Genomic DNA, 25,377 nt, shown 5'->3' with positions numbered 1-25,377 from the left:
GAGCTTCAAAAGATGAAGGTAGTTTTTATAACTCTGGTTATTGAGTGATTTGATTAGTTTTTCAACTGATTTTTGAGCAAAATGTAATGAAAGCCTAGAGAACTGGTTTATGAAAAACACAGGACCTGTAGGATGACTAGCTGAGTAGTTCTTTAAGGTGTAAACATTTCCAAAACCCAAATGATGATAGACCACAAAGATGGAAGAAAATGACTCTTATAAAACGTTTAGTTTTTGTTATGGTTTGAATATTGAGATGTCCCCATAAAAGCACATGAGTCAGGCAATGCAGGAATGTTCAGAATTGAAATGATTAGATTCTGAGAGCCGTAAGCTTATCAGTGGATTATTTCAATTCATGGATTAATAATTTGAATGGACTACTGGATGGTAACGACAGGCAGGTGGGGTGTGACTGGAGCAAGTAAGTCATGGGTATGTGCCCTTGGGGATTTTATTTTGTCACTGGCTCTTCACTTTCTGTTTCTTGGCTTCCACGAACTGAGCAGCTTTCCCCTGTCATGTCCTTCCACCATGATATTCTGCCTCATCTTGTGCCCTAGCAATGGAGCCCACTGACCATGGACTATTCCTCTGAAACCATGAGCCCCAAATAAACTTTTCCTGCTCAAAGTTGTTCTTTTCAGGTGTTTTGCTCACAGTGATGAAAAACTGACTAACATAGTTTAGATACTGTTACTGTGTGTACAAAGATATTTAAAAATTTGACAGAGCTTTAATTTCATTTGGCAGAAATTTGTTTGAATGTAGTTGTATGTATCACTGTTCTTCACAGACTTTTTAAAAAATTAATTCTTATGTTAATTATACATACATAGGGGCATAGTGTGATAATTCAGTATATAGATACTTTCCATCTCTTTCAACATTAAACTTTTTAAAAAAAATTTAACACATAATAATTGTACATATTTATGGGATAGAGTATGATGTTTCAATACATGTTTATAATATGCATTGATAAGTCAGGATAACTAACATCTCCTACTTTGTGATTGGAGTCTTCAAATTCCTCTCTTCTAGCTATGCATAAAATACATGTAGGATTTTGTGAGCTCTAATCACCCTATTTGCTGTAGAACATTGGAACTTGTTACTTAGATCTAGTTGTGTTAGGGTTCCTGTTATCCAGCCTCCCCCAACCCTCCCTCCTTTACACCTTTTCCAACCTATGTGTGATGCTATATTATTCACAGTAGCAGGGAATCCTAGATGCCTGTAAGTGGCTGACTGGATAAAGAAAATGTGGTGTACATATATAGTAGAATAATATTATTCATCTATAAAAAGAACCAAATCCTGACATTTGAAAAATGGATAGAACTGGAGGATATTATGTTAAGTGAACTAAGTCAGATACAGAAAGACAAATATTGCATGTCTTCTCACAGATTTCTCAATTCAATAAAAATGTAATATGAGCCATAATGCTTTATTATTTTATTTTTCTTTGAATTTATAATAACATTTAGAATAAGGTTGAATGTTATACCTTTGACAGAATGAACCTGTGAATGCTTTACTTTGATTCTATGTAGTGGATGGGAAAAACCAATTAGTATTATAATTAACCCAGCTGATTCTTTTTGAAGCATCTCGTTCCACTGATGTAAAACTAAGCTTATTTACTTCTGGGAAGTTTTGTCTGTTAATGGAAACAACATAAATAACTATCACCTTACTCTTTGCATTTGTGCAAAAAATTGGAATAAAAAAGGCACAGAATTAATTTAGAATAACAGTCCCTTTCCCTAGGGACAAGGCATGCTTCAGGGGTGGTGTGTAAATGAACTTTTTGTAGTAGCATAAGTCAAACTGCAGACTTTTAAACAGTTTTCTGGAAGACTTAGTTGCTGTTGTTTCCTCTGGTTTTCCTGTGGTTAATGTCTATCACTGTGGTACAGCATCATGGAAGATAAATATTGACCAGAAATTTTTTTTGAATAAAATTGAATGTTTTAGAATGGTTTTGGATTTAAAGAAAAATTGGAAAGATAGTACAAAGTTCCCATATAACTTGTACCTACCTTCCCTTATTATTTGCATCTTGCTTTGGTGCAGTGGATTTGTTACAATTAATGAAGTGATATTAATATGGTACTATTAACCATATCTATGGAGATATTCTGATTTCCTTAATTTTCCTGTTCTCTCCAACTCAGCTGGGTGGAATCAGGAGTAATAACAGATCATAGCAGTGACTAACACCTTTTGATTACCTACAGCATAGCAGGTGCTGTACCCAGTGTACTTTAGGAGGGGTCTGTTCTCAAAACAACCCTAAGAGGTAGGGTTCTGTTCTTAGACCTATTGTAAGGTTGAGGACACTGAAGCACAAAGAGGTTAAGAGTTTTGTCCTGGGTCATGAAACTAGGATTTGGTGGAGGAAGCATTTGAATCTGACTAGGCCATTGTGCTCATGCTGTACCATTTATTCATAACTTCAGAAGCCTTCAGATCTTTTGAAGCTGTGTCTTCTCTAAACCTGCAGCACAGAGTCTCTTGCTATTTCTCTTTTCCTGCCTCCATTGGCAAACTCCTCATAACTAAATGCCTGTGATTTTAAATAGAAAGCAATTTGCAATCTGAATTTCTCCTAGCCTTCGAGTGAATCTAGTTAACTCATCTTCCAGAAACTTTTCATTTTAAAACTTTTTGGGAATTGTTGCTCAGATAAAATACCAAGTAATACATTTTTGAGGGTGACACAAATGTGGAAAGAGTTTCACCTGCAGGAGATATATTTGGGCAGGGGGTCCTGGATGAAGCCTTGGTGGTTTATCACTTGGACTAGATTCTCCTCTGATCAAGCAACAGTAGAACAGAAGCCAGGAAAGTCTAGGCCATTGTAGCAACTCGTCCTTCCAGAACTGCTGAGTGAGTAGACCAAGTGGAGGAGACCATTATGTGTTTTCTGTAGAATGAAGAACCAGATAATCATTCTACAACTGAATTATTAAAGGAAAAGAGCTATTGCAAGAAGACAGATGGGAACCCTTTCTTGGCATAGGGGTCTGGGTTTGGTGTATGAGTGGACAGAGGCACATTTCTGTATAGAAAGCAAGATTGAATCTGCAGAAAGAGAGTTAATGTTATCCTGCTCTAGCAACTGGCTGGAAACTTATTTTTCTGGCCAATTGGAGTTTATTCCAGTAGTAAGTGTACTATATAATAAAAGCACATTTTAAATGAGTAATTTGTATGGAGGGAAAAGGATAAATCTTTGCACTTACTGACTGACAGTGTGATTTATTCAGGGAATCTAGGAGTCATTATTCTTAACCTCAAAGCAAGAAGTAATTATACTATCAGATTTTAATTGTCTGTAATTTTACCTATTTTGTAGTACAGTAGAAGCTGGCGAAAACTCCTGAATTCCCACATCTCTGGATTAAGTAATAATGGCTTTAGATTTATCTCTATCTCTACAGATTTGTTTCAGAATCCTTTCCTTAATTCTCTGCATCAGCCAAAGCTGTGTGAAGATGAAGTAGTTAAGGTGCAAACTCGATCATGTCATTTCTCAAGTTTTTCATTGTTTCCCAACTTCTGGGATGGGAATAACCCTATTCCCTCTGTTTTTTAAAATTTATTCTTTTTAGATATACATGATAATAGAGTGCATTTTGACATATTATACATGCCTAGAGTATGACTTATTCTAATTAGGATCCCATTCTTGAGGTTGTACACGATGTGGAGTTTCACTGGTTGTGTATTCATATATGAACATAAGAAAGTTGTGTCTGATTCATTCTGCTGTCTTTCCTATTCCCATGACCCCTCCCTTCCCTTAATTTCCCTTTGTTTAATCCATGAACTTCTATTCCCCATCCCCCTTATTGTGTGTTAGCATCCACATGTCAGAGAGAACATTTGGCCTTTGGTTTTTTGGAATTGGTTTATTTCACTAGTGCTTACAGCCCCTGTATACTCCTCTGATTCAGGCTAAAGTCTGCAACCCCATCTGATGTAGAGCTCACTTTGCCTGAGGTTACAGCTGCCTGTGGTTGTCAATGCCTAGACTAGGCCACACCCATCCCACTCTTTTCCTGCTTTCTACCTTGGCTGGTTTCTACACATGCTCCAGGTCATCCCCAGTCCCTTGGTCATCTATTCTGTGCTATCAAAGCATCATAATCTTCACAGAACTTTTCCATCATGTATGAGCTTTATGTTGGAAGGAACTCAGGCTGATTATAGCATTTTATTTCTAGGACTTCATATGATGCCCCTTGAATGGCATGAATATTCTCATTCCGGTGCTCAGATGTTAGAATCAAAAAGCATTAATTCTCTTGTGCCATTCCTTAGTTTAGAATGATGAAGGCATTGGCATTTAATACTGTTCACTTTCGCTCATAAAATCTGCTTTGGTTCTGTATGACAGGTAGCTTGACTAAATAGTTTAGCTCTCTATTTTAATGCTTAAGCAGCAAGACTTAGCATCTGAGGGCCAGTTTTTTCCTAGCAACTCTTTTGGGTCATTGTGTTCCTTAGTGTGGAGTGGTATTGTCTACCTTTGACTGTTTCTCAGAAATGTCCTGAGACCAGAAATGTCTAGGCATTCTAAATACTAGCCCCATTGCATTGTAGATACATAAACATAAATATATATGAACTCTAAGTGAAATTTTAATCTTATAAAAAATGTGTGAAGATTTTTACATATCTTAAGTTTACTTTTTTTCCTTTAAGTGCATCTGATTTCCCTTTCAGCCTCAGTGATAATGTTTACAAATGCTTATTTCTCAAGGATTGTTTTAAAAATTTTTAAGTTGTGTATTTTTCATTAGTCTTTAGCCCTTACTGCTGTATTTTTTATAAATCATCTTGTAATTTATCGAACGAGAAGAGTAACAGGTTCAGATTTTAAGCATCTAAAACTGACAGGTAATTCAGGGTGGATTTTTTTTTCTAGATTTCATTTAATATCTTCAGGAATAATTTAGGGTTTTTTTGGTGTTAGAGGCTCCTTAGCTCAGAAGTAGAATCTGTCTTGATGCATTTAACTTGACCTTTAATCCTTACCTAGTGTTTGTCAAGCCCACCTACAACAGGTCTCCATGGTGTCTGTGAGTCCAAGTGTAATTGCCTTAGATGAGGCTGAATGTTCATGAATGGAAAGTGTGTTCAAGCCTTGTCACTACCTGGCATCCTTCTCGGGACTCACATGCACCAAACTGGGTCAGATCCAGAAGGAAACAGAGTTGTGTGTACAGCCATTGTGTGGCTTCTGCTTATTTAACCTTTGACCTCAGGAGCAAAGATGCCATGAGAGGCCAGTCACTACTACATTCTCCAGCGAAAGATGATCTTGACACCAAGCAGTGCTACCAAGACTGTTGTGTCAAAGAATCCATAGGTGTTTAGTGGCCTGTGCAGGGCACAGCATTAAAGTACCACACACAGTGTTTTCCCCAAATAGCTTGAAGCACTCCAAATTATATCTCATCTTCATCTCAGTTATGCTTTCATTATTTCAAGGTGTTCATTTGTAATGTGCATAGGCCTTTAAGCAATAACGTAGGTCCTCCTTCAAAGTATTTTTAAAGAACTTGATATATGACATTTTATTAAATGGCAGTATGTACTTGGGACTCTAGAAAACCAATTTATCTCTTGCTTTGGGCATGAGGAGCTACTTCATCCTTAGCCAAACTCTGAAGCCAGATGGACTGAGTTGGAATCCTAGCTCTGCTCTCTCTGCCTCAGTTAGACACTGGTGAAAACTTCATGGGGTTACTCTGAGACATAAGTGAATGATACATGTGAATGTTTAAATCAGTGCTTACACTGTATATATAAGGTGCTCAGTAAATGTCTGCTTCAGAATATAAATGCTTCAGACTACTCTTGTGCCCTCTTAAATAGAGAGTGGATGGTGGTGGTAAAGATTTACCTTGATCATAAAAGTTTTATTACTTGGTTAATATGAAGCTATCAAGTAAGCAGATCAGGAAGTATATTCATTTGGAAGAGGATGATAAAATACTCAAAAAGGAAACCATCAAGCCAACTGTAAGCTAAGCTGACTAGAACAAAGGACCTCCAAGTCTTAGTGAGTTCATATAGTAAAAACTTCTTTCTCTCTTATGTGTAGAACAGATTAATGTGGTTAGGCAGGACTGTATGGTTTCTTTCCACATGGTGACTCAGGGATCGAAGCATGGTACATTGTGTGACCTTCCCATATTGGAGTTCCTCAGTTCCTATGTGAGGATAAGGATGAGGAAGAAAGAGGGTAGGAGGAAGGAGGAGTAGAATGAGAGAGAAGAGAGAGAAAGAGAGAGAGGTAGAGAGAGAGAGAGAGAGAGAGAGAGAGAGAGAAAGAGAAGACAAGAGAGAAGAGAGAGAAAGAGACGGACACTGTACTTCTTCTGCTGCCTGTTCCCTAAAAATGGTCCAACATGACTGCAACCTACCCCAGGGGTTTTGAGAAATCCAGTTTCCCTGAATTCTGTGCAACAAGAAGCAGAATAGATGAGGATCAAGCAGTTCTGGCACCAACATTTAGCCATATAACATATCTTCAACTACTGAAAGACATTTTCTCTAAATAAATACATTATTAATGTATTTATATACTTCATTGTGAACTGTTCTTGAAAATCTGTAATGCTAGGACCAGCAGATGACCCAAGAGAATTTATGTCATTATGTTCCATTTTAATTTTAGAAATTTTCATAAAATAAGGGAATCTACTGAGACACCTGCTTCTGAACATTTCATTGTTGTTCAGTTAGCCAGAAAACAAAAACTCCAGGGAACAGTTTCTTAGTGGCCATCCCTGGCAGTTGACTTCCTATTATAGAGAAAGTTTTTAGGATTTTTACCTGCCCTTCTTCAATAAATGACAAAGACAAAGAAGTCAGTGATCCTCTTGTTCCTTGAGATTACATGGGACAATCTGTCTCAGAAGTTGAGATATTTTTTTACCTGTTCTCTAATACATATGGGTCACTCTTAGAACCAGTATTTGTCCTTAGCTCTGATGGGAGAGGAAATGGTAGCTTTCTGTTTTAAATCCCTAAATGAACTGACTTACTCCTCCAAGTTTATTAATACTATTTAACTTGAGCAGTTCTTTTGAATCATAATTAGCCTCTGCACAAAGTTGGTAGACCCTGCGACTTTATAGTCACATGGGTACTTGGGGCCATGCTTGAGGTTCAGAGTTAATATGTACCTTGTGTTTCATAGTTCTTTGGATTAATTTTGAATTCCATTTTTCTTCTGCCAAAGTTGAGATGTTTAACACATTTAGGAAACAATAGGTCAGAGTTGATTGTGTGGTCTCTGGCATGAGACTGAGTTTGAATCCCACCTCTGCTTCTTATCACTGTATGACCTTGGACACTGTGGGCTACCTAGGCACAGTGGTAGCAAACACCATTAGACTGGGGGGATTAAACAACAGAAATGTATTTTCTCATGATTCTGGATATTGGAAGTCTGAAATCAAGGTGTCAACAGGATAGGTTACCTTTATGGCCTCTTTCCTTGGCTTATAGGTGTTACCTTCCTCTGTATCTTCACATGGTTTTCTTCTTGTGTATGTCTGTGTCCAAAACTCCTCTTTTTATAAGGTCACTAATGAGAATAGATCAGAACACACCTAAATTACCTCATTTTAATTTACTTACTTCTTTAAAGACCCTGTCTCCAAATACAATTGCATTCTGAGGTATTGAGGGTTAGGACTTCAACATATGAATTTTGGGGGTAGGGGACTCACCTCAGATCATAGATGGCCTCTTGCCTGCCTGAGTGTTAAAATGGGTTAATAAAAGTTCTTCACAGGGTTGTGTGCATACAAGTTACTTAGTACAACACCTGAAGTATGGTAAGCACTTGCTAAATAGTACTGTAATCATAAATTTTATTTTATATAACTGTCATCTCTTCCATTGGGGAGATGGCTCTGTGCATATCTTTTTAATTGCAGAAGCCTGAGATTATCATTGTCTTTCTTGTGCCCCCATAGAATCTGAACAGACTACTTTCAACAGAGAAACAGGGCAAATGTCCAGGGAACATGGATTGAGTGTATAGGTATGAATTTGTGTTCCAAATTTCTGAATGGTCTTCTATGGATGTCACTTTGGTGTCATTGGGCTGTGGAAAGTTCTCAGGCATCCTGGTTCCTGTAGTGGCCTATTTCATGGCTCTACCAGATCAAGAGAAGCAATTTCTCCATGTCAGGAGCAGGGAACAGAAAACTTTTTGCATCGTCAGGGGGGTAACATAAAAGTGGTAGATTACAAAGCATAAGAATTACCCAAGCACTGGAGGTGATTTTTAAGTAATACAATATGGGAAAGCATTTAGCTTTCCTGTGATTATTCACTATCCCTAACTTTTCTAGTCTTGATAAAAATTTATAGAGTTCTTTCATAGTAATATTATAAGTCAGTTATTTCAGGCTCAAGGAATTGCCTATATCTTAAATCCCTGGCATTTCTTCTTTCAACTGGTGTAAATATTCTTTGCTATTAAAAAAGAAAAAAAGTGGTGCTACTGTCATGTCATGATTGCAACTAGCAGAGCTTCCATTAGTGTTGGAAGAAGGAAGTCAGATTGCATGTCCTCTGACCTAAGTTGACCAAGAAGGTAAATATGCAACCCATCAATTGAGAAAAGCTTTGGCTGTTGTGGTGTGTTGGTTATACTTTTGTTGCTGTGGCCAAAATACCTGACCAGAACAACTTAGAGGAGGGAAATTTTATTCTGAGCTCATGATTTTAGAGGTTCAGTCCAAGGTTGGCTGAGTCTATTGCTCTGGGCCGCAGGTAAGTCAGAACATCAGGATGGAAAAGCATGGTGGAGGAAAGGTACTTACCTCATGGTAGCCAGGAAGGTGAGAAAGGGAGAGAGTCCCCACCTGCCTACAATTATCACCTAGTAGTTCAAAGTATTATATATTCAAATATTAACTCAAATAATATATTCAAATTATTGATCAAATGGATTAATTCACTGATAAGATTGTAGCTGTCATGCATTAACATGGGAACTTTTGGAGGTCTAGTGTGATTATTAAACCATAATGTCCGCTGATAGTAGCTGATTATGCAGGCTTTATTAACTAGGAATATGGGCACATGCATCATAGATCATGCTCAGTTCCATTTAGGGCATTGGCTCCTAAGCTGAGGCAAGAGAACCACTGGTTTCACCAACTGGTTCCTTTATCTTCTTTGAGGTCAGCTACTGAATCTTGTCAGTTTTTCTTTTGAAATACCACTGAAATTTTTTCTTGTAATAAAAAGGTATTTTATGAGACATATGAGTGTTCCATCCAGCGGAACCGGCGCGGAGAAAGGAGACACCACCAATCTTTAGTTGATGAGATTTATTGCGTCCTCCCTGTTTTCCTGCCTCCTTTGTTCTGCCACTATCTCCCTTCTCCTACCCTCTCCCTCTCTCCTCCCCCAGGCTCCTAGCTTATCAGCCAATTATAGCAAAGCTTTCTCTCACGCAGGAGAGCATGTAGAGGAATGTCAGCATAGCACTATATGAGTCACGAGCTATCCACGTGTGGCAAGATATTAGATGTCAATCCTAGAGCCTGGCGTTAACACGTCATAAGTCTCCAAGGAACTAGTAAGCAAGCAACCTTTTTGGGTACTTCCTTATTTTGGTAGCCAGTGCCCTTTGGCTCACTGCCAGGCGCCATCTTGTCCAAGATGGCCCTCAACATAGGAGCATTGTCACATATAAAGACTGTGATACAATAGGAGATAGGTACTTGGTTTTTGTCTCAGGTTCCTGGCGCACAGTTCTAAAAACCCTTGGGTATCTATAGTGATGAGTATCTTTGTCCTGTAATGAGATGACTGCTGACTCCAGGCCCCTATATAGCTTCAGGAAGGAGCTGGTTACTCAGAAGATACCAGGCATGATCAGAGTGTTGGAAGTTTTGGCTCCATCACTGATGAGCAAGGAGAAAGGGGCTGAAGATTGAGTTAATCACCAGGTGGCCAGTGACAACCTGTTGTGCTTATGCAGAGCAGCCTCCATTAGAAGCCCTAACCAGAAGATAGTTAAAGCTTCTGGGCTGCTGAACACATGGAGGTGCTGACTGAGAGGGCATGGAAGCTCCGCACCTTCCCCCGGTTCCTTCCCTCTACATCCCTTCTCTTTCTGATTGTGTACTTTATAATAAACCAGTAAATGTAAGTGAAGAGTTTTCTTGAGTTCTGGGAGCGTTTTTAGCAAATTCTTGAATACAACTAAGAGGTCATGGGAACTGACTTGTTAGAAGTACAGGTGGCCACCTGGGGCTCGAGAATGGCATCCGATGTGGGCAGTCTTGTGGGTCTGACCCTTAACTGTGAGATTGTGCCAACTCCAGGTTGTGTTAGAATTGAATGGTATTGTCTGACACCCAGTGAGCAACTGCAAAATTAGAGAATTGATTGGTGTGAGGGAAAAACCTATACATTTGCTGTCCAAAGCATTGTGAGTAAAAATAGTGCAAGTAAACATGCAAATAAGATTATTCATGAAGTAATATTTTACTGACCATAAAATAATAGATATATTCACTCTTGTGACTGCAAAAATTAAAACATGTCTTATTAGGGATTAATGAAATATGGAATTAGGTAATTGGTTTGATGTTATCCGACTTTTCTGTAAATTCATTTACCTTTTTATTTAAAAACAAAACCAAAAACTCAGCGGTGACAGTAAACAAATACCCTTCTTCAGAATTTCTCTCCTCTGCATTTCTAATGTCCTCCCATCCCTCCATCTTCTAATATGGAGAAAAACACAGGACATCTCACTGCTGTCTTCCTTTAATCCTATTGCTGCTTTTTCTTTCCTTGTTTCTTTAGTTATATTTTTCTTTCCTAAAAGTATTCTGCAGATTTGCCTCTTGACCTTTTAATTGGTTCATTTTAATTGTTTTGACAGAAAAGAGCAAGTTAGCACCCTGTATCAAAACATCAACCTTGTGGAGCCAAGACTAATTCAGCCTTATGAACACGTGATCAAGAACTTCATTCGCGAGATCAAACTTCAAAGCACAGAAATGGAAAACCTGGCTGTTGCTGTGAAGAGGTATGAAGTCCGTTCTTTCTAAGTGGTGCTAAGGGTCCTCTAACTTGCTCTCTGGGCTGGGTAGCAAGTGAACTGAACTGACATAGTTCATAAACTAAGCCCACACAGGGCAAGTTGAGTCAGGCAGTAATTTATTGGGTCAACCATCAAATCTATCAGAAGGTCATTGTGATCCTATTATATCAACTGTTCTGGACCAATGGTTCCATATGGAGCAATTTGGAGATTTATCTTATCTTATCCAACCCCTTGAAGCATATAGAAAATTTCATCCTAATAGGTAGGCCAGACTCCATTTGAAGCCTGACCTTATTACAGATGTAAGACCTCATGGGAAAGTTACCTAATCTGCCCAAGTCTCAGTTCCTGCATTTGAAAAATGAGGATGAAAAATATTCACAGCCTTAGGTTGTTGAAACTCAGTAGGCGATGTCATGATCGGAGCCCCTCACAGTGGGCCTACCACATGTGGATGCTCAGCAATGTTGGTTTTCCTCTCTCTAGCCCTCCTCACTTAGCTCACTTCCTGAACTGAAAGCTGAAGCAGTGTTTGAACTCATACAGAGTTGTTGTAAGCCATGTCTTTCTTACATAGGATATCTTCTTAATTTTAGTAGCAATTCAGTGCAAAAGGAGAACTTACGTGGCAATCCAAACATCAGTCGCTTTGCTCCCCAGAAAGGAGAGAGCATCTTCTTTGTCACAGTTCCCGGGTGTCCTGTCCCACAGCACCCTGCTCCCCTCTGCCTAGAACTTGTAAGCACAACCCCTTTGATGGCATGCTGCCCTGCCTACACTGGGGCAGGTGAAGCTACAGGCCCTCAGCGTAATGCTGAAACTATCTGGTTGAGCCTTTGGAGTAACTGGAGGGAATTACAAGATAGGAGAGAAATTGTTTTAAAATTATGATGCTAAATAGAACTGTTTGTATAGTCCTAGAGTCAAGCAAAAGTTGAACTCTTCACAGGGGGTTTCTTAGGAACGTTTTCACAATCTCCCTGGTGCTGATCTTTGCCCTCAGGTTTGAATTCTAGGGCGCTTCCAAGAAGGTGATCCTCAAAACTCCAAATTCTGTAGTGCATCCCAGAGTTTGAACCAGAGCCCGAGTTTGCCTCCTTTGAGGCATGACAGGCAGATACATTGATTCTTGGGAGTGTCCACTGTCTGTTAAACACTCACAGTCATGTGCATAGGTGTGCATTACAGGCCCACACAAAGATGTGTGTCACACACATGCATCCATGCACTCTCTAAAGATGTACCATGTCAACTGAAAAGAGAAGAGAAAAAGAGTGGCTTGGTGTTCTCACTGCCAGCCCGGCTGCTCTGTCATGGTGGAATGAGTCCATCATGTTATGCTGAGCTATCTCTGTTGGTATTTCTCTCCACCCCACGTCTGTGCTCTCTTATTGGGGGGATGTCTGGAGCTAGGCTCTTTCCTGAGCCTGTGGTCCCCTAAAGGCCCCTCTTTCACTATGGGAGACCTCACTGATGTGCTTGAGTGGGCTTGTGAACCATCCTTTGCAAGAACCATCCACTCTCTCCTCTGCTTTTAGGTGAAGTAGGATCGTAGTCTTTTCACTTTGCACTTGCACCTGAATCATGGGCTCCCAGTGTCCTGGTAGGAACCCCAGACCAGGTGACAGTAGACAGCCCTAGCACATAGACATTTTACTAGAAATTAGAAATTGCTAGGCAAACAATGCCATCTTGTACTACCCTGATTTGTACACCACATATGCATGCACACACGCACACACACACACACACACACACACACACACACTATTCCCAGAAGGGAGAAAGACAGAGAAAACACTCCCAAGCAGTTCCAGCTGTTTGGAATTTGATATCTAGAAAGAACAGTTGGAAAAAAATGATCATAGCAAAGGGAGAAAAGGCATGTGACCTTGCTGTTTACAATCCAGATTTGGTTTTTAAAAAGTAGTGATGGACATGATTATTTCGATAGATGCAGAAATAGCATTCGATAAAATACAGCATCCCTTCATGCTCAAAACACTAGAAAAAATAGGGATAGTGGGAACATTCCTTAACATTGTAAAGGCCATCTACGCTAAGCCCGTGGCTAATATCATTCTAAATGGTGAAAAACTGAAAGCATTCTCCCTAAAAACTGGAACAAGGCAGGGATGCCCTCTTTCACCGCTTCTATTCAACATTGTCCTTGAAACTCTAGCCAGAACAATTAGACAAACCAAAGAAATCAAAAGGATATGAATAGGAAAAGAAGAACTCAAACTATCCCTGTTCACTGATGACATGATTATATATTTAGAGGAACCCGGAAATTCCACCAGAAAACTTTTAGAACTCATAAGTGAATTCAGTAAAGTAGCAGGTTACAAGATCAATGCTCATAAGCCCAATGCATTTTTATACATAAGTGATGAATCTTCAGAAAGAGAAGTTAGGAAAACTACCCTATTCACAATAGCCTTGAAAAAAGTAAAATACTTGGGAATCAATCTCACAAAAGAGGTGAAAGACCTCTACAATGAGAACTATAGAACACTAAAGAAATAAATTAAAGAAAACCTTAGAATATGGAAAGATCTCCCATGTTCTTGGATAGGCAGAATTAATATTGTCAAAATGGCCATACTACCTAAAGTGCTATACAGATTCAGTGCAATTCCAATTAAAATCCCAGTGATGTACCTTGCAGAAATAGAGCAAGCAATTATGAAATTCATCTGGAAGAATAAAAAACCTAGAATAGCTAAAGCAATCTTCAGTAGCAAGAGCGAAGCAGGGGGTATTGGAATACCAGATCTTCAACTCTACTACAAAGCAATAGTAACAAAAACGGCATGGTATTGGTACCAAAATAGACAGGTAGATCAATGGTACAGAATAGAGGACATGGACACAAACCCAAATAAATACAATTTTCTCATACTAGACAAAGGTTCCAAAAATATGCAATGGAGAAAAGATAGCCTCTTCAACAAATGGTGCTGGGAAAACTGGAAAACCATATGGAATAGAAAGAAATTAAACCCCTATCTCTCACCCTACACAAAACTCAACTCAAAATGGATCAAGGACCTCGGAATCAGACCAGAGACCCTGCATCTTATAGAAGAAAAAGTAGTTCCAAATCTTCAACTTGTTGGCTTAGGATCAGACTTCCTTAACAGGACTCCCATAGCACAAGAAATAAAAGCAAGAATCAACAACTGGGATAGATTCAAACTAAAAAGCTTTCTCTCAGCAAAGGAAACTATCAGCAATGTGAAGAGAGAGCCTACAGAGTGGGAGAAAATCTTTGCCAATCATACTTCAGATAGAGCACTCATCTCCAGAATCTATAAAGAACTCAAAAAACTCTACACCAAGAATGAAAATAATCCAATCAACAAATGGGCTAAAGAAATGAACAGACACTTCACAGGAGAAGATCTACAAGCAATCAACAGATATATGAAAAAATGTTCAGCATCTCTAGTAATAAGAGAAATGCAAATCAAAACCACCCTAAGATTCCATCTCACCCCAATTAGAATGGTGATTATCAAGAACACAAGCAACAATAGTTGTTGGAGAGGATGTGGGGAAAATGGTACACTCATACGTTGCTGGTGGGGTTGCAAATTAATGCAGCCACTCTGGAAAGCAGTATGGAGATTCCTCAGAAAGCTTGGAATGGAACCACCATTTGACCCAGCTACCCCACTCCTCGGCCTATACCCAAAGGACTTCAAATCAGCATACTACAGAGATACAGCCACATCAATGTTCATAGCTGCTCAATTCACAATAGCCAGATTGTGGAACCAACCTAGATGCCCTTCAATTGATGAATGGATAAAGAAACTCTGGTATATATATACCATGGAATATTACTCAGCCATAAAGAATGATAAAATTATGGCATTTGCAGGCAAATGGATGAAATTGGAGAATATCATGCTAAGTGAGATAAGCCAATCTCAAAAACCCAAAGGACGAATGATCTCGCTGATAAGCGGATGATGACACATAATGGGGAGTGGGAGGGGGGCAAGAATGGAGGAAGGAAGGACTGTATAGAGGGAAAAGAGGGGTGGGAGGGGTAGGGGGAAGGGAAAAAATAACAGAATGAATCAAACAACATTACCCTATGTAAATTTTTGATTACACAAATGGTATGCCTTTACTCCATGTACAAACAGAGAAACAACATGTATCCCATTTGTTTACAATTAAAAAAAATGGGCAAAGGACTTGAATGCAATTCCTACAAACATTGCATACAAATGACTAAGGTGCACATGAAAGATGCTAAATATCACTATTTATTAAAGAACTGTACATCAAAACCAAAAAAAAAAAAAAAAAAAAAAAAAGAAAACTTGACCCTTCCCTTTGCTGTTCTCCTGTGTGACCACATGATCTACCCCTCCAACCTGGGTTGTTGCCATCTGCCATGAGATGGAGAAGCCAGGGGCACCCTCTGCAGAGCAAACATTGAACTATTTGGACTTTTAGCCCCTCAAAGTGTGAACTAAATAAGTCTATTTTCTTTATAAATTATCCAGTCCTGGGTATTTCATTATGTTAACAGAAAACAGACTAATACAACAGCTCTGGGAAATTAAAAAAAAAAAAAGGAGTGATGGAGATGCCTTAGTTCTAGACTTCAAGTAGCAGGTATTTATAAATAGAACTAGTTAGCTTCCCAAAGTTGGTTAACACAACCCTGGGCAAACTGAGGAAGTAAACAGGAGCAGAAAATGATAATGTTACTGAGAATTTTACTTTGGATCCCCTCCCCACTGGTTTGTCGTTTTCTGTAGAAGTTAAACTAATAGACAAATTGTGCTGTGAGAGAAAAAATAAATCAATAAACAGGATGGTATGGCAAAAGCTCATTAAACTCAAAGATGGGAGATCTCATGTAAGTCCTGTCCTCTATCCATTATTAGTAATATACCGTTGGTCCAAGGGAATCGACTCTTTAAACCTCATGATGGCTACTTTCCAGTCACTGGTAATCTAGTTGGGTATGGAAGGTACCCATGCGTGTGAAAAGTAGATAGTTGGATATGTAGTTCAGAGAGAACAGAAGAAAATGTAAGTTTTTTTAAATCTGAAATCTCAACCATCTTAAAGTGACAGGCATCTCTATACTGGACAATTTCTAGTAAATAAAATAATCCTGGAATGCCTCTCACTGAACTTTTTCCCATTTATAACTTTGGCAAATCAGTATCTTCTTTCTCCATGGAGATATGATTTATTAATTGCATTAGTAAGAGAAACAAAAATTTTCTACATGGATGGTAACCTTATGTTTCATATAATAAAAATTGAAAATTATAACCATTTTTTTACCATACAGTTTTTTTTTTTTTTTTTTTGGTTCAGGTTATAACTCAGTCATAGGAAAAGAAAGAACTTTAAGAATTTATTGAGACTCTCTTGGTAGTTTGGTGTTTTTTCCACAGTCTAACTTACTATCATGTAATCAAATAGATCTCATTTATTTAATATCTAGTCATTTTTTACCTGAATGGTCACATTGCCAATCTTATTTTATTACATGGAATGAATAGGGAATATAATTTAGAATGGGGTGTTTCTCTTCCTCTGTAAAATAACAGTGCTCGGAATGGATGAGCTCTCGGAGGTTCTCTTCATTGTCTAACCCAAGTGTACAATGAAACATTGTGCCTTCGTTTGAATTTCAGAGCCCAGGACAAGGCAGCCATGCAGTTGAGTGAATTGGAAGAGGAAATGGACCAGAGAATTCAGGCTGCAGAGCATAAGACCCGGAAAGATGTGAGTTTCTGAGATGGGACATTTAATCAGCAGATCTTTATGGAGCACTTTTGTGGGTGGTGCCTTGGGACACTCCTCTCAGTGTCAGGGTGTGGGCACAGAAGGTCCAGGTTCCCAGGGAGGCTCCCAGCAAGGGGATTTTTACTGGTGGTGGTACGCACAGCATCGTTTCTCTATCCTGCAGTGACAGCGCATGTGGCCAGCAAGTTGCTACAGGCATGTGGTCTTTGAAGCCTCAGTACACCAGTTCAGTACCTTATTGTGAGCTGAGCAGCTTTGGCACTGGGAAGAAACCTACCGGTCAGCCTGTCCCAGCAGCCACTTCACACCATTCTAGTCACGGTCCCTCTGGAATGTCATGTCCCAGCTCACTGAAGATTTCCCCTAACTTTTCCAGTCACCATGGCTCCCTGCAGCTGCCCAGGGTCTTGGTCCAGTGGCATTGCTGCTTAGAGCTCTGCTTTTACTCCAGCTGTTTTCTTAGCTTTGGCCATTGTTGCCTCATTCCTTCCCACTTTCCCAAAATGCAAAGCTCAGATAAAGTCTCACCTTCTTGATGCCCTGCCCTAGTTCTCGACCACATTCATCTTTTCCTGACCTTGATAATAACTATTGTATGTAGAGGGTCTGTTGCATTGTTTCAGGTTTTTAAAAAATATTATAACAGCTTCATTGAGGTTTAATTGGCATGCAATAAATTGCATAGAATATGTAAAGTGTAGAATATGTAAAGTTTGGACATGAAGCCATCTTCACATGAAACATCTGTGATGTTCTCTTTCATGCTCCGTACTTAAAACCTTCCTTCCCCTCCTTTGTCCCTTCTTGCCAGGAAACTACCCTTCTATTTTCTGTCACCATAGATTAGTTTGAAGTTTTAAGAATTGTATATAAATGGAATCTTGCAGTATGTACTCTTTCTTGTCTGACTTCTGCTCAGGGTAATTATTTTATAATCCTGAGATATTACATTTTATAGCCATGTATTTATATTCTTTTTATTTATATCTGGGTGGTGTTCCATTTTATATCTGGTTGGTATTCCATTTTGTGGTAGTATCCAGTTTCTCTATCCACTCATCTACTGAAAGATATTTATTTCCAGGTTTTGGCTATTGCAAATTAAGGTGCTCTGGATATTCATATACAAGAACTTATGTAAGCTTATGCTTTGATTTCTCTTGCTTAAGGTCCTAGAGCGGAATAGTTTGATCATCTGTGTATGTGTATGCTTATTTTTGTAAGACAGTGACGAACTGATTCCCATAGAGGTTGTACAGCAGTGTATGAGAACTGTGTCCTTTAGCATTGTAATGAGTGTGTAGAGGAATTTTGTTACAGTTTTGTTCCCATTTCTCTAATGACTACTGGTGTTGAGGATCTTTTCATGTGCATATTTGCCATGTGTGTCTTCTTTGGTGAACTTTCTGTTAAAATCTTTTGCTGGTTTTAAAATATATTTTCTTGTTTCTGAGTGTTGAGAGTTCTTTATATATTATGAATATAATCCCTCATCAGACACCTGACCTAGAAATGTTTTCACCCAGTTAGTGTTCTGCTTTTCAGTCTTCTAACAGTGCCTTTTGTAGAATAAATATTTTTAATATTGATGAAGTCCAATTATAAAATGTTTCTTTCATCAGTCATGCTTTTGGTGTTTTATTATTTTTTTAAAATCTTTGATTAGCCCAAGGTTGCAAAGGTTTTCCCTTATGCTTTCTTTGATAAATTTTATTGTTTTTGGTTTTATACTTAGGATCAATTCTGTACATGGTTCAGGGTATGAATATTCTTTCTTTTTAAAAATATTAATGGAGCGAATGACACTGATCAATTTAGAATATTAAGCAAACTTGTACCCCAAAATAAACCCTGGTTGGTTATGATGTATTATCTTTCTAATATATTGTTGAATTCAGTTTGCTAAATTGTATTTATCATATCTGCATCTGTACTTATAGGTGACATCACTTTGTGGTTTTCTTCTAGTGTTTGTTCAATTTGGGTATCAGGCTGATGTCAGTCTCACAGAATGAGTCTTCTTCCCATGTCAGTTTGTGATGAGCTGATCAGAACCACCACCATTTCTTACCTATATTATGCAATAACTTCCATCTGGCCTCCCAGCATCTGCCTGTTGCAGATGGGGAATGAAATAGAGCAGGTAGAAATGATTTTCTTTATTGAACTCTGAGTAAAGTGTCTTTAAGCCATACAGGCTGTGGATTGGGGTTTGTAGCCATGGATCCAGTTAAGAGATTTGCATCTACATTGGTTTCGATGTCAGAGATGCTGCCTGAATTAACACCTCATTTTGAAGCCTTAGTGTCTTGCTCCACCTATGACATGGGAAGTACTTATTGCCTCACACGTACAGGTGGATAAAGTTAAGAGAACTCCTTAAAAAATAAGTTACCCTTAGGGAAAATGTTCTTCAGCTCAGTCTTTCACATAGATTATTTAATTTGCATGGACTATTCAATTTATGCAGATCATTTAATTTTCGCTGGAGTATTTATGTAGATTATTTAATTTATGGGGGTTATATAATTTATATGGATTATTCAGTTTATTTGAATTACTTAATTCTCACAATCATGCAATAAGAAAACGGAGGCACAAGGTAAGCAGTCTGTCCAACCTTGTCTACCAATAAGTGAGCAGTAAGATCCTTGCACTCTGGCAGGAACATATGGCAGCATGCATCTCTGCAGAGAGTCCTGACTACATCCCCATCAAACTGGCTTCTTGTCACTTCTATGGCCCTGTGTCACAGTGTTAATGGTCTTAAAGGTATCACTCCAAAGTGACGTGTATATATGGATCTTGAGATTCTTCCATATCCGTAGGTTTTAATTCCAGATCTGTTGCACATCTCAAGCCATCTGGTTTCCTCCTGCCATCCTTCTCACCCTCCCTGTGTGGGACAATGAATTCAGCTTAGTTTGACACAGAGTGCTTCTCACTTGTGGGCTTTTGAAGGCTGTTAATTGTATAAGGCTAAACCTACTTAAATAAACAAATTCTTTTTTCCTTTTAGGAGAAACGCAAAGCGGAGGAAGCCCTCAGTGACCTCAGACGTCAATATGAAACGGAAGTAGGAGACCTGCAGGTTACCATAAAAAAACTGAAGAAGGTAAGCATATGGTAATTAGACTTCTAGGATGAGTCTCAGTATCTCTGTGTGTCTAAGCCATTAATAACTGAAAACATTGGAATCATTTTGAGGAAGTAGACAGAATCAGATTTCAGAGTCTTCAATTCCTTGGACAGACATTTTTCAAGGGCCCCTGAGTTCCTTTTCCGTTTTGAGGACTACCTGTCTTTTGCATAGATATAATAAGTATTTCTGATCCCTTGTCTGCTAAGCCCCACGTTGCTTTTCTTAGTCTTCACTGACCAAGTTCCCTCAAGTTCCCAGTGTCCAGAGGACTGCCTACTCCATGATAATGCAGGCATTGTCTTTCTTGCTGTCCCTAGCTTACTGCAAGGAGCATGGTAGGTATTCAGCAAACATTTATTGAATGAAATGAACATTGCTTTCCTATAAGTAGAAAGTTCCAGGTCTAGTGGGCCCCTGATCAGCAAGGGCTGAGAAAAACTTGTTGAAATGTGAACAAAGGTATGATTGGATTTTGGTCTTTTTCTCTTATTGATTCCTTTTTTTCTTTTTTTGTACTGAGGATTGAACCCAGGGGTGCTCAGCCACTGAGCCATATCCCCATTATTTAGAGATAGAGTCTCACTGAGTTACTTAGGGCCTTGAGTTGCTGAGGCTGGTTTTGAACTCGTGATCCTCCTGCCTCAGCCTCCTGAGCTGCTGGGATTATAGGTATGTGCCTCTGTACCTGGCTTCTCCTCTTGATTCCAAAGAGCAGGATAAGTTTCCCTTGGGGATCTGCTGGCAGATGTCAACAGTTGGCTCTGGAAGTGGGCAGAAGGAGAAGGGAGGGATTTGTCTTATTTGCTGATTTCCGTAGTATAAATACACCACGACTGGTCTCAGGCTACCAAGATGATACCACTTAATGGGTATGAGAACTAATGGGTATGGGGACTAAATGTGTTGGGAACTAATGCTTCAAGCTGACTCTCACCTTCTGGCAAGAATCACTTCTTGCATGCAGTCATTTCCATAACTAATGAAAATAGTTGAAATAAAGCAGACAACTAAAAAGTAATCACCTTTGAAAGTGGCAATGAGACTCTGTGGCGGTTAACTGTGTTTTGTGTACTACAATAATTTAAACCTCTAGGATGATAAAGAATTCTCCTTCATAGTCTTCATGGAAAATTATCATCCACATCTACCTTATACCTAATTATCAAAAGTCATTAGACCATCATACTGTGCTTGTGTCACCAAATTGAATGGACCATTCTGTGGTTTATGCCAGAACCTTAGTGTCCTCTAGTCACAGTCTTCCCTTATTCTGTGACTTCCCAGGTCTTTAGAGTGAGAGAATATATGCAGGAACATATGCCCTGCCCTTACACAGTTTATCATGAAGACCTGAACAATGAGAGGCCTTAAGTCAGGTGTGGTGAGACTGTACCACTTCTCTCTTAACATGAGAACAATTTGCTTCATCTTTCTGATCCTCCATTTCTCATCTGTAAATGGGATTGATAATGCACTCTTCTGCCTAATTACCCTAGCTGTCATTTTATTGACTTTATGGTTTATTAAGCTCTTTATTAAACTTTATTTATTAAGCTCTTTCTTTATTAAGAAATCTTATTATAACTTTTTCTGTGATGAAGCTGTAAATATCCTATTTTTACAAATGAGTTCCAGAGAGGGCAAATTACTTGTTCAGAATTTCACGGCTAATGACTGATGGAGTCATCTTACTGTAGTTTGTGCCTTCTCACATATACTAGACTTTCTCCCTACCTGGAATGGTTACTGTATGAAAAAACAAGGTGATTTATGTGAGAGGCTATTATAAAATCATAGAAAGTTTACAAATTTATTATTGTCATTTACTTATGTCGTTGATTCTGAGCAACTCATTTTGCCCCATGATTTTTCTTCTGCAAAGTCCTGTAAATGCATGTAAAACTCAGTGGTTCTTCTTAGTCACAGGCAGCTGTGTGGCAGTCATGATGTAGTTGTGTAAAAACGTTCCATTGATATCATCTTGGCAAGATGAAGAAAATATTCTGGAATTGAAGTGCTTACACTTGATGAAATGTGAGATCCTTTTTTTTTTTTTTCGTGGTGCTGGGGATTGAACCCAGGGCCTTGTGCTTGCAAGGCAAGCACTCTACCAACTGAGCTATATCTCCAGCCCATACATTTTGATCAATGTGTAAACATTCCAGAAATGGACACCCTCAAATACCCTCCATTTCAGGGGATGGAAACTCTTTGTAGAGAGAACATTTTTGTTCCCAGGTTGTAGATGTTCCTGAACCAATTTAGTCAGGTAAAAGCAGCAAGCAGAGCTTATGTATGCATTTATACAATTGTGTGTGTGTGTGTGTGTCTAACTTCATAACTTGCTTACATGTTGATTTCAGTTATTTAATAAATATTTCTTGCATTCACCATGATGAAAACATAGGTGAATGTGACACTAACTCTGCTCTAAAAAATCTTAGACTTTAGTAGGGAAGGTAAGACATTTGTAAACAATTATAATATAGTACAGGAAGTGTTACTTGCAGAGAACAGGAGTGTCCAGACTCAGATGCAGCATAATTAAACAAAGCAAGGACTGGATTGCTTTATTGTTCAGTGGTTTCCAAAATAAGCCTTTTTCACTATTTCTAAGAAAATTAATTTAACAATAAAACCTCTTTTTCAGGTGTTTAAATTAAGACTTTCAACTCTGGATGGATTCTATGACCTTGAATGATTTATAAAGTCATATATAATGTTGAATATTGAAGAATTCCAGAAATCCCACATCTCTATTCAGGGATATTCCTAAACTTAATTCAGTTGACAGTAAATTTGTGAAGTAACAACTATTAATTTGTCCTTTCAGCTTGAAGAACAATCAAAACACATAAGTCAAAAAGAAGATGTGGCAGCATTAAAAAAACAAATTTATGACTTATCAATGGTAAGAATCACCTTTTCCCTTTCAGAAATACATTTCCTGCTAGACAACATACATATAATCATGTGATTATTTCAGTGCTCCAAGAGTGGGAGCCTAAAGAGAAATTGATATGATGGAGAAAGTCTTTAAAATACCTTTGGGCAAAGGTGTTATATATGCAGGCTTTTCTCTTTAGCAATATGCTATCTATTATGAATGGTTTTATGTAATTTTATTTAAAGTAATAAAGACATGGAGGTTGAACTTTACCCAGTGTAGTAACCCATTCTTTTGACACCAACTCTACTTCATATCCCTGGTTGTATGATAAGGTGCCCTGAACTTCCTCCAGCTTTTTTCTGAGTCTTTTCACTACCAGATGTTTACTTAATTTTTTTTTAATTTATTTTTTTAAATTTTTAAAAATTTTTTACAGACATTGATAACATTTACACAAGTTGTGCTATTACTAATCTTGGTTTTTTTGGTAAGCAAAAAAAATCTTGGATTTTTCTGATCAGTTCTTGGTTTCTTGTTGTAAAAAGAAATCCTACCATTTCACAATATTGCTGATACCTTAAGGCTTCTTATTTACTTTCTCAGTGTATAGAATTTGTTTTATTTTCCCCTTAATAATATTAATTTTGGAGTCCATGAAATTTTGTCTTTTATTGAACTGATTGTTTTTTGAACTTGCTACCTAGCCAAGTGCCATCCTAGAATTTATTTTATTTTCATTGGGTTCTTCCTTGAATTGCAGTATTTTCCATATTACAGATTTCTTCCTTGTGGGTTGTCATTCTCATTTTGTTATAGTACATTCTCAAGAGAAATTTCTCCAGAAAGGATTTGTGAGAGATTTATTTTTTTGGTTTTGGAATATTCGATTTTGTATAATTTCCCCTCACCATTTCTTGAGATTTTGTCTAGATAAATAGGATTTTCTGGGACTTCTCTGGGATTTATTTATTTCGGTCTTTCTAGTTGTTTGTCTTCCAAAATCTGGGAATCCTTAGTCTCAATTCACATTTTGAAGTGAAGGATTAACTTGATCATTTTAGGCAGGTGGTATGGGAATCCTGTGCAGCTAGGTAAACTGATCTATTAACTTCAAGGTCTCTCCTCTAAGATGGTGTTACCTAGGAGCTCAGTGTGTGAAGCTGGCTATCAGAATGTGAGACCCCAGTTCCCAGAATAAGTAGGGTAGGGATATTTAGAGAGCATCTTTAGCATTCCTAAATTTTAAATAAATCATCTGTCTTGTTGCCCTGGGAATCTGTCTGTTGCTCTTCTTTACTGTGGTAAAGGAGGGAGAAGACTTGGGTGTGTTGCCTTAAAATAGAATTTTAATCTCTATTTTCAGCCCCCCTTCTCATTTCCATTTTCGAGGGTTTGACCTACTCATTTGCCTCCCTTTGTGTTTTACAGAAGAACCTTCAACATGTTTCTTTTATATTGCTGTGTTAGTCCATTTTTGGTTACTATAACAAAATACCAAAGGCAGGATAACTATATAAATAAATTTATTTTGCTCACAGTTCAGGAGATCCGAGGTCATTGCACCTGCATCCCCTCTACTCTGGTGAGGATCTCATGGCAGATGGCAGGAGCATGTGTGACAGGGAGAGATCATATCACCAAACAGGAAGCTGGAGAGCAGCAGCTGGGTCCAAGAATCCCTTCTGAGGGTGGCACCCCCAGTTGACCTAAGGGCCTCCCACTAGGCTCTACCTCTTAAAGGTTCCTTACCCTTCTACACCACCAAACTGGGGACAAAGCTTCCATATACACCCTTGGGGTACACACTTAAATTATATCTAGGCCTTACCAAGCTCCTTTTCCCTTACTCTCTTCCTTTCACGGCACATTTTCATCCAATTGCTTTTTCTATAAGTGTGTTTAAGTCATTTGACTGCTGATGGCCTCTCTTCCATTCCCTTTGGTGTCACTTGTTCATTTCCTTTGGTATTCCGTGTTATTGGGGTTTCAGAAGGGGAAAAAGATAAGCTTAGGTACTCAGTCCCCCATCTTGAACTAGAAACCTCCAACGATTTTTTTTAAGTGAAAAGTATAGAAATTTCCTAACCACACTTGTTAGAGTTAGCAATTTAAAAATGTTAGGTGATAAGATTTATTATAAAAAATAGCTAGTATGCCTGGTAATAGGTATAATAAGTTTCACAAAATGTTTATCACTTTTATAGCTCTTACTAAGTAAAGCAGGTGTTCAAATGTTTGGTCTCAGTTAATTTGCCAATAGCATGTTAACGTACATCATGATAAACTCTTGACTATTGTAGTTTTCTAACAAGTGTCAAATATTAAAAAAAAAAGATCTTTGACACTTTAAAAATTTGTAATAATGTCAAATTACCTTGAATACATAATTAGTTCTTTGAAGAGTAAGATTTGAAGAACTGGGAAAGGATAAGAGTGATGTGTGAA

The 25,377-nt window shown here is 38.3% G+C and overlaps 1 protein-coding gene across 4 annotated transcripts in view; it reads left to right on the top strand.

Moving 5' to 3' along the window:
* Positions 1–25,377, top strand: part of Rasef (RAS and EF-hand domain containing) — a 69,534-nt gene that overhangs the window by 13,569 nt on the left and 30,588 nt on the right. For all 4 annotated transcript variants that reach the window (XR_007105034.1, XM_047525477.1, XM_047525476.1 and 1 more), the window contains exons 2-5: positions 10,946–11,092; positions 16,789–16,879; positions 19,920–20,015; positions 22,876–22,953. Coding sequence is in view for 3 of the 4 variants with exons in the window: in XM_047525477.1 (XP_047381433.1) it covers positions 10,946–11,092; positions 16,789–16,879; positions 19,920–20,015; positions 22,876–22,953 (412 nt within the window). In the remaining variant the exon portion in view is untranslated. The remainder of the gene's footprint in view (positions 1–10,945; positions 11,093–16,788; positions 16,880–19,919; positions 20,016–22,875; positions 22,954–25,377) is intronic.

The sequence above is a fragment of the Sciurus carolinensis genome, chromosome 14, assembly GCF_902686445.1.
Source record: "Sciurus carolinensis chromosome 14, mSciCar1.2, whole genome shotgun sequence".
In the NCBI taxonomy this organism is placed as follows: Eukaryota; Metazoa; Chordata; class Mammalia; order Rodentia; family Sciuridae; genus Sciurus; species Sciurus carolinensis.
This window is presented reverse-complemented; position numbering and strand designations above follow the sequence as displayed.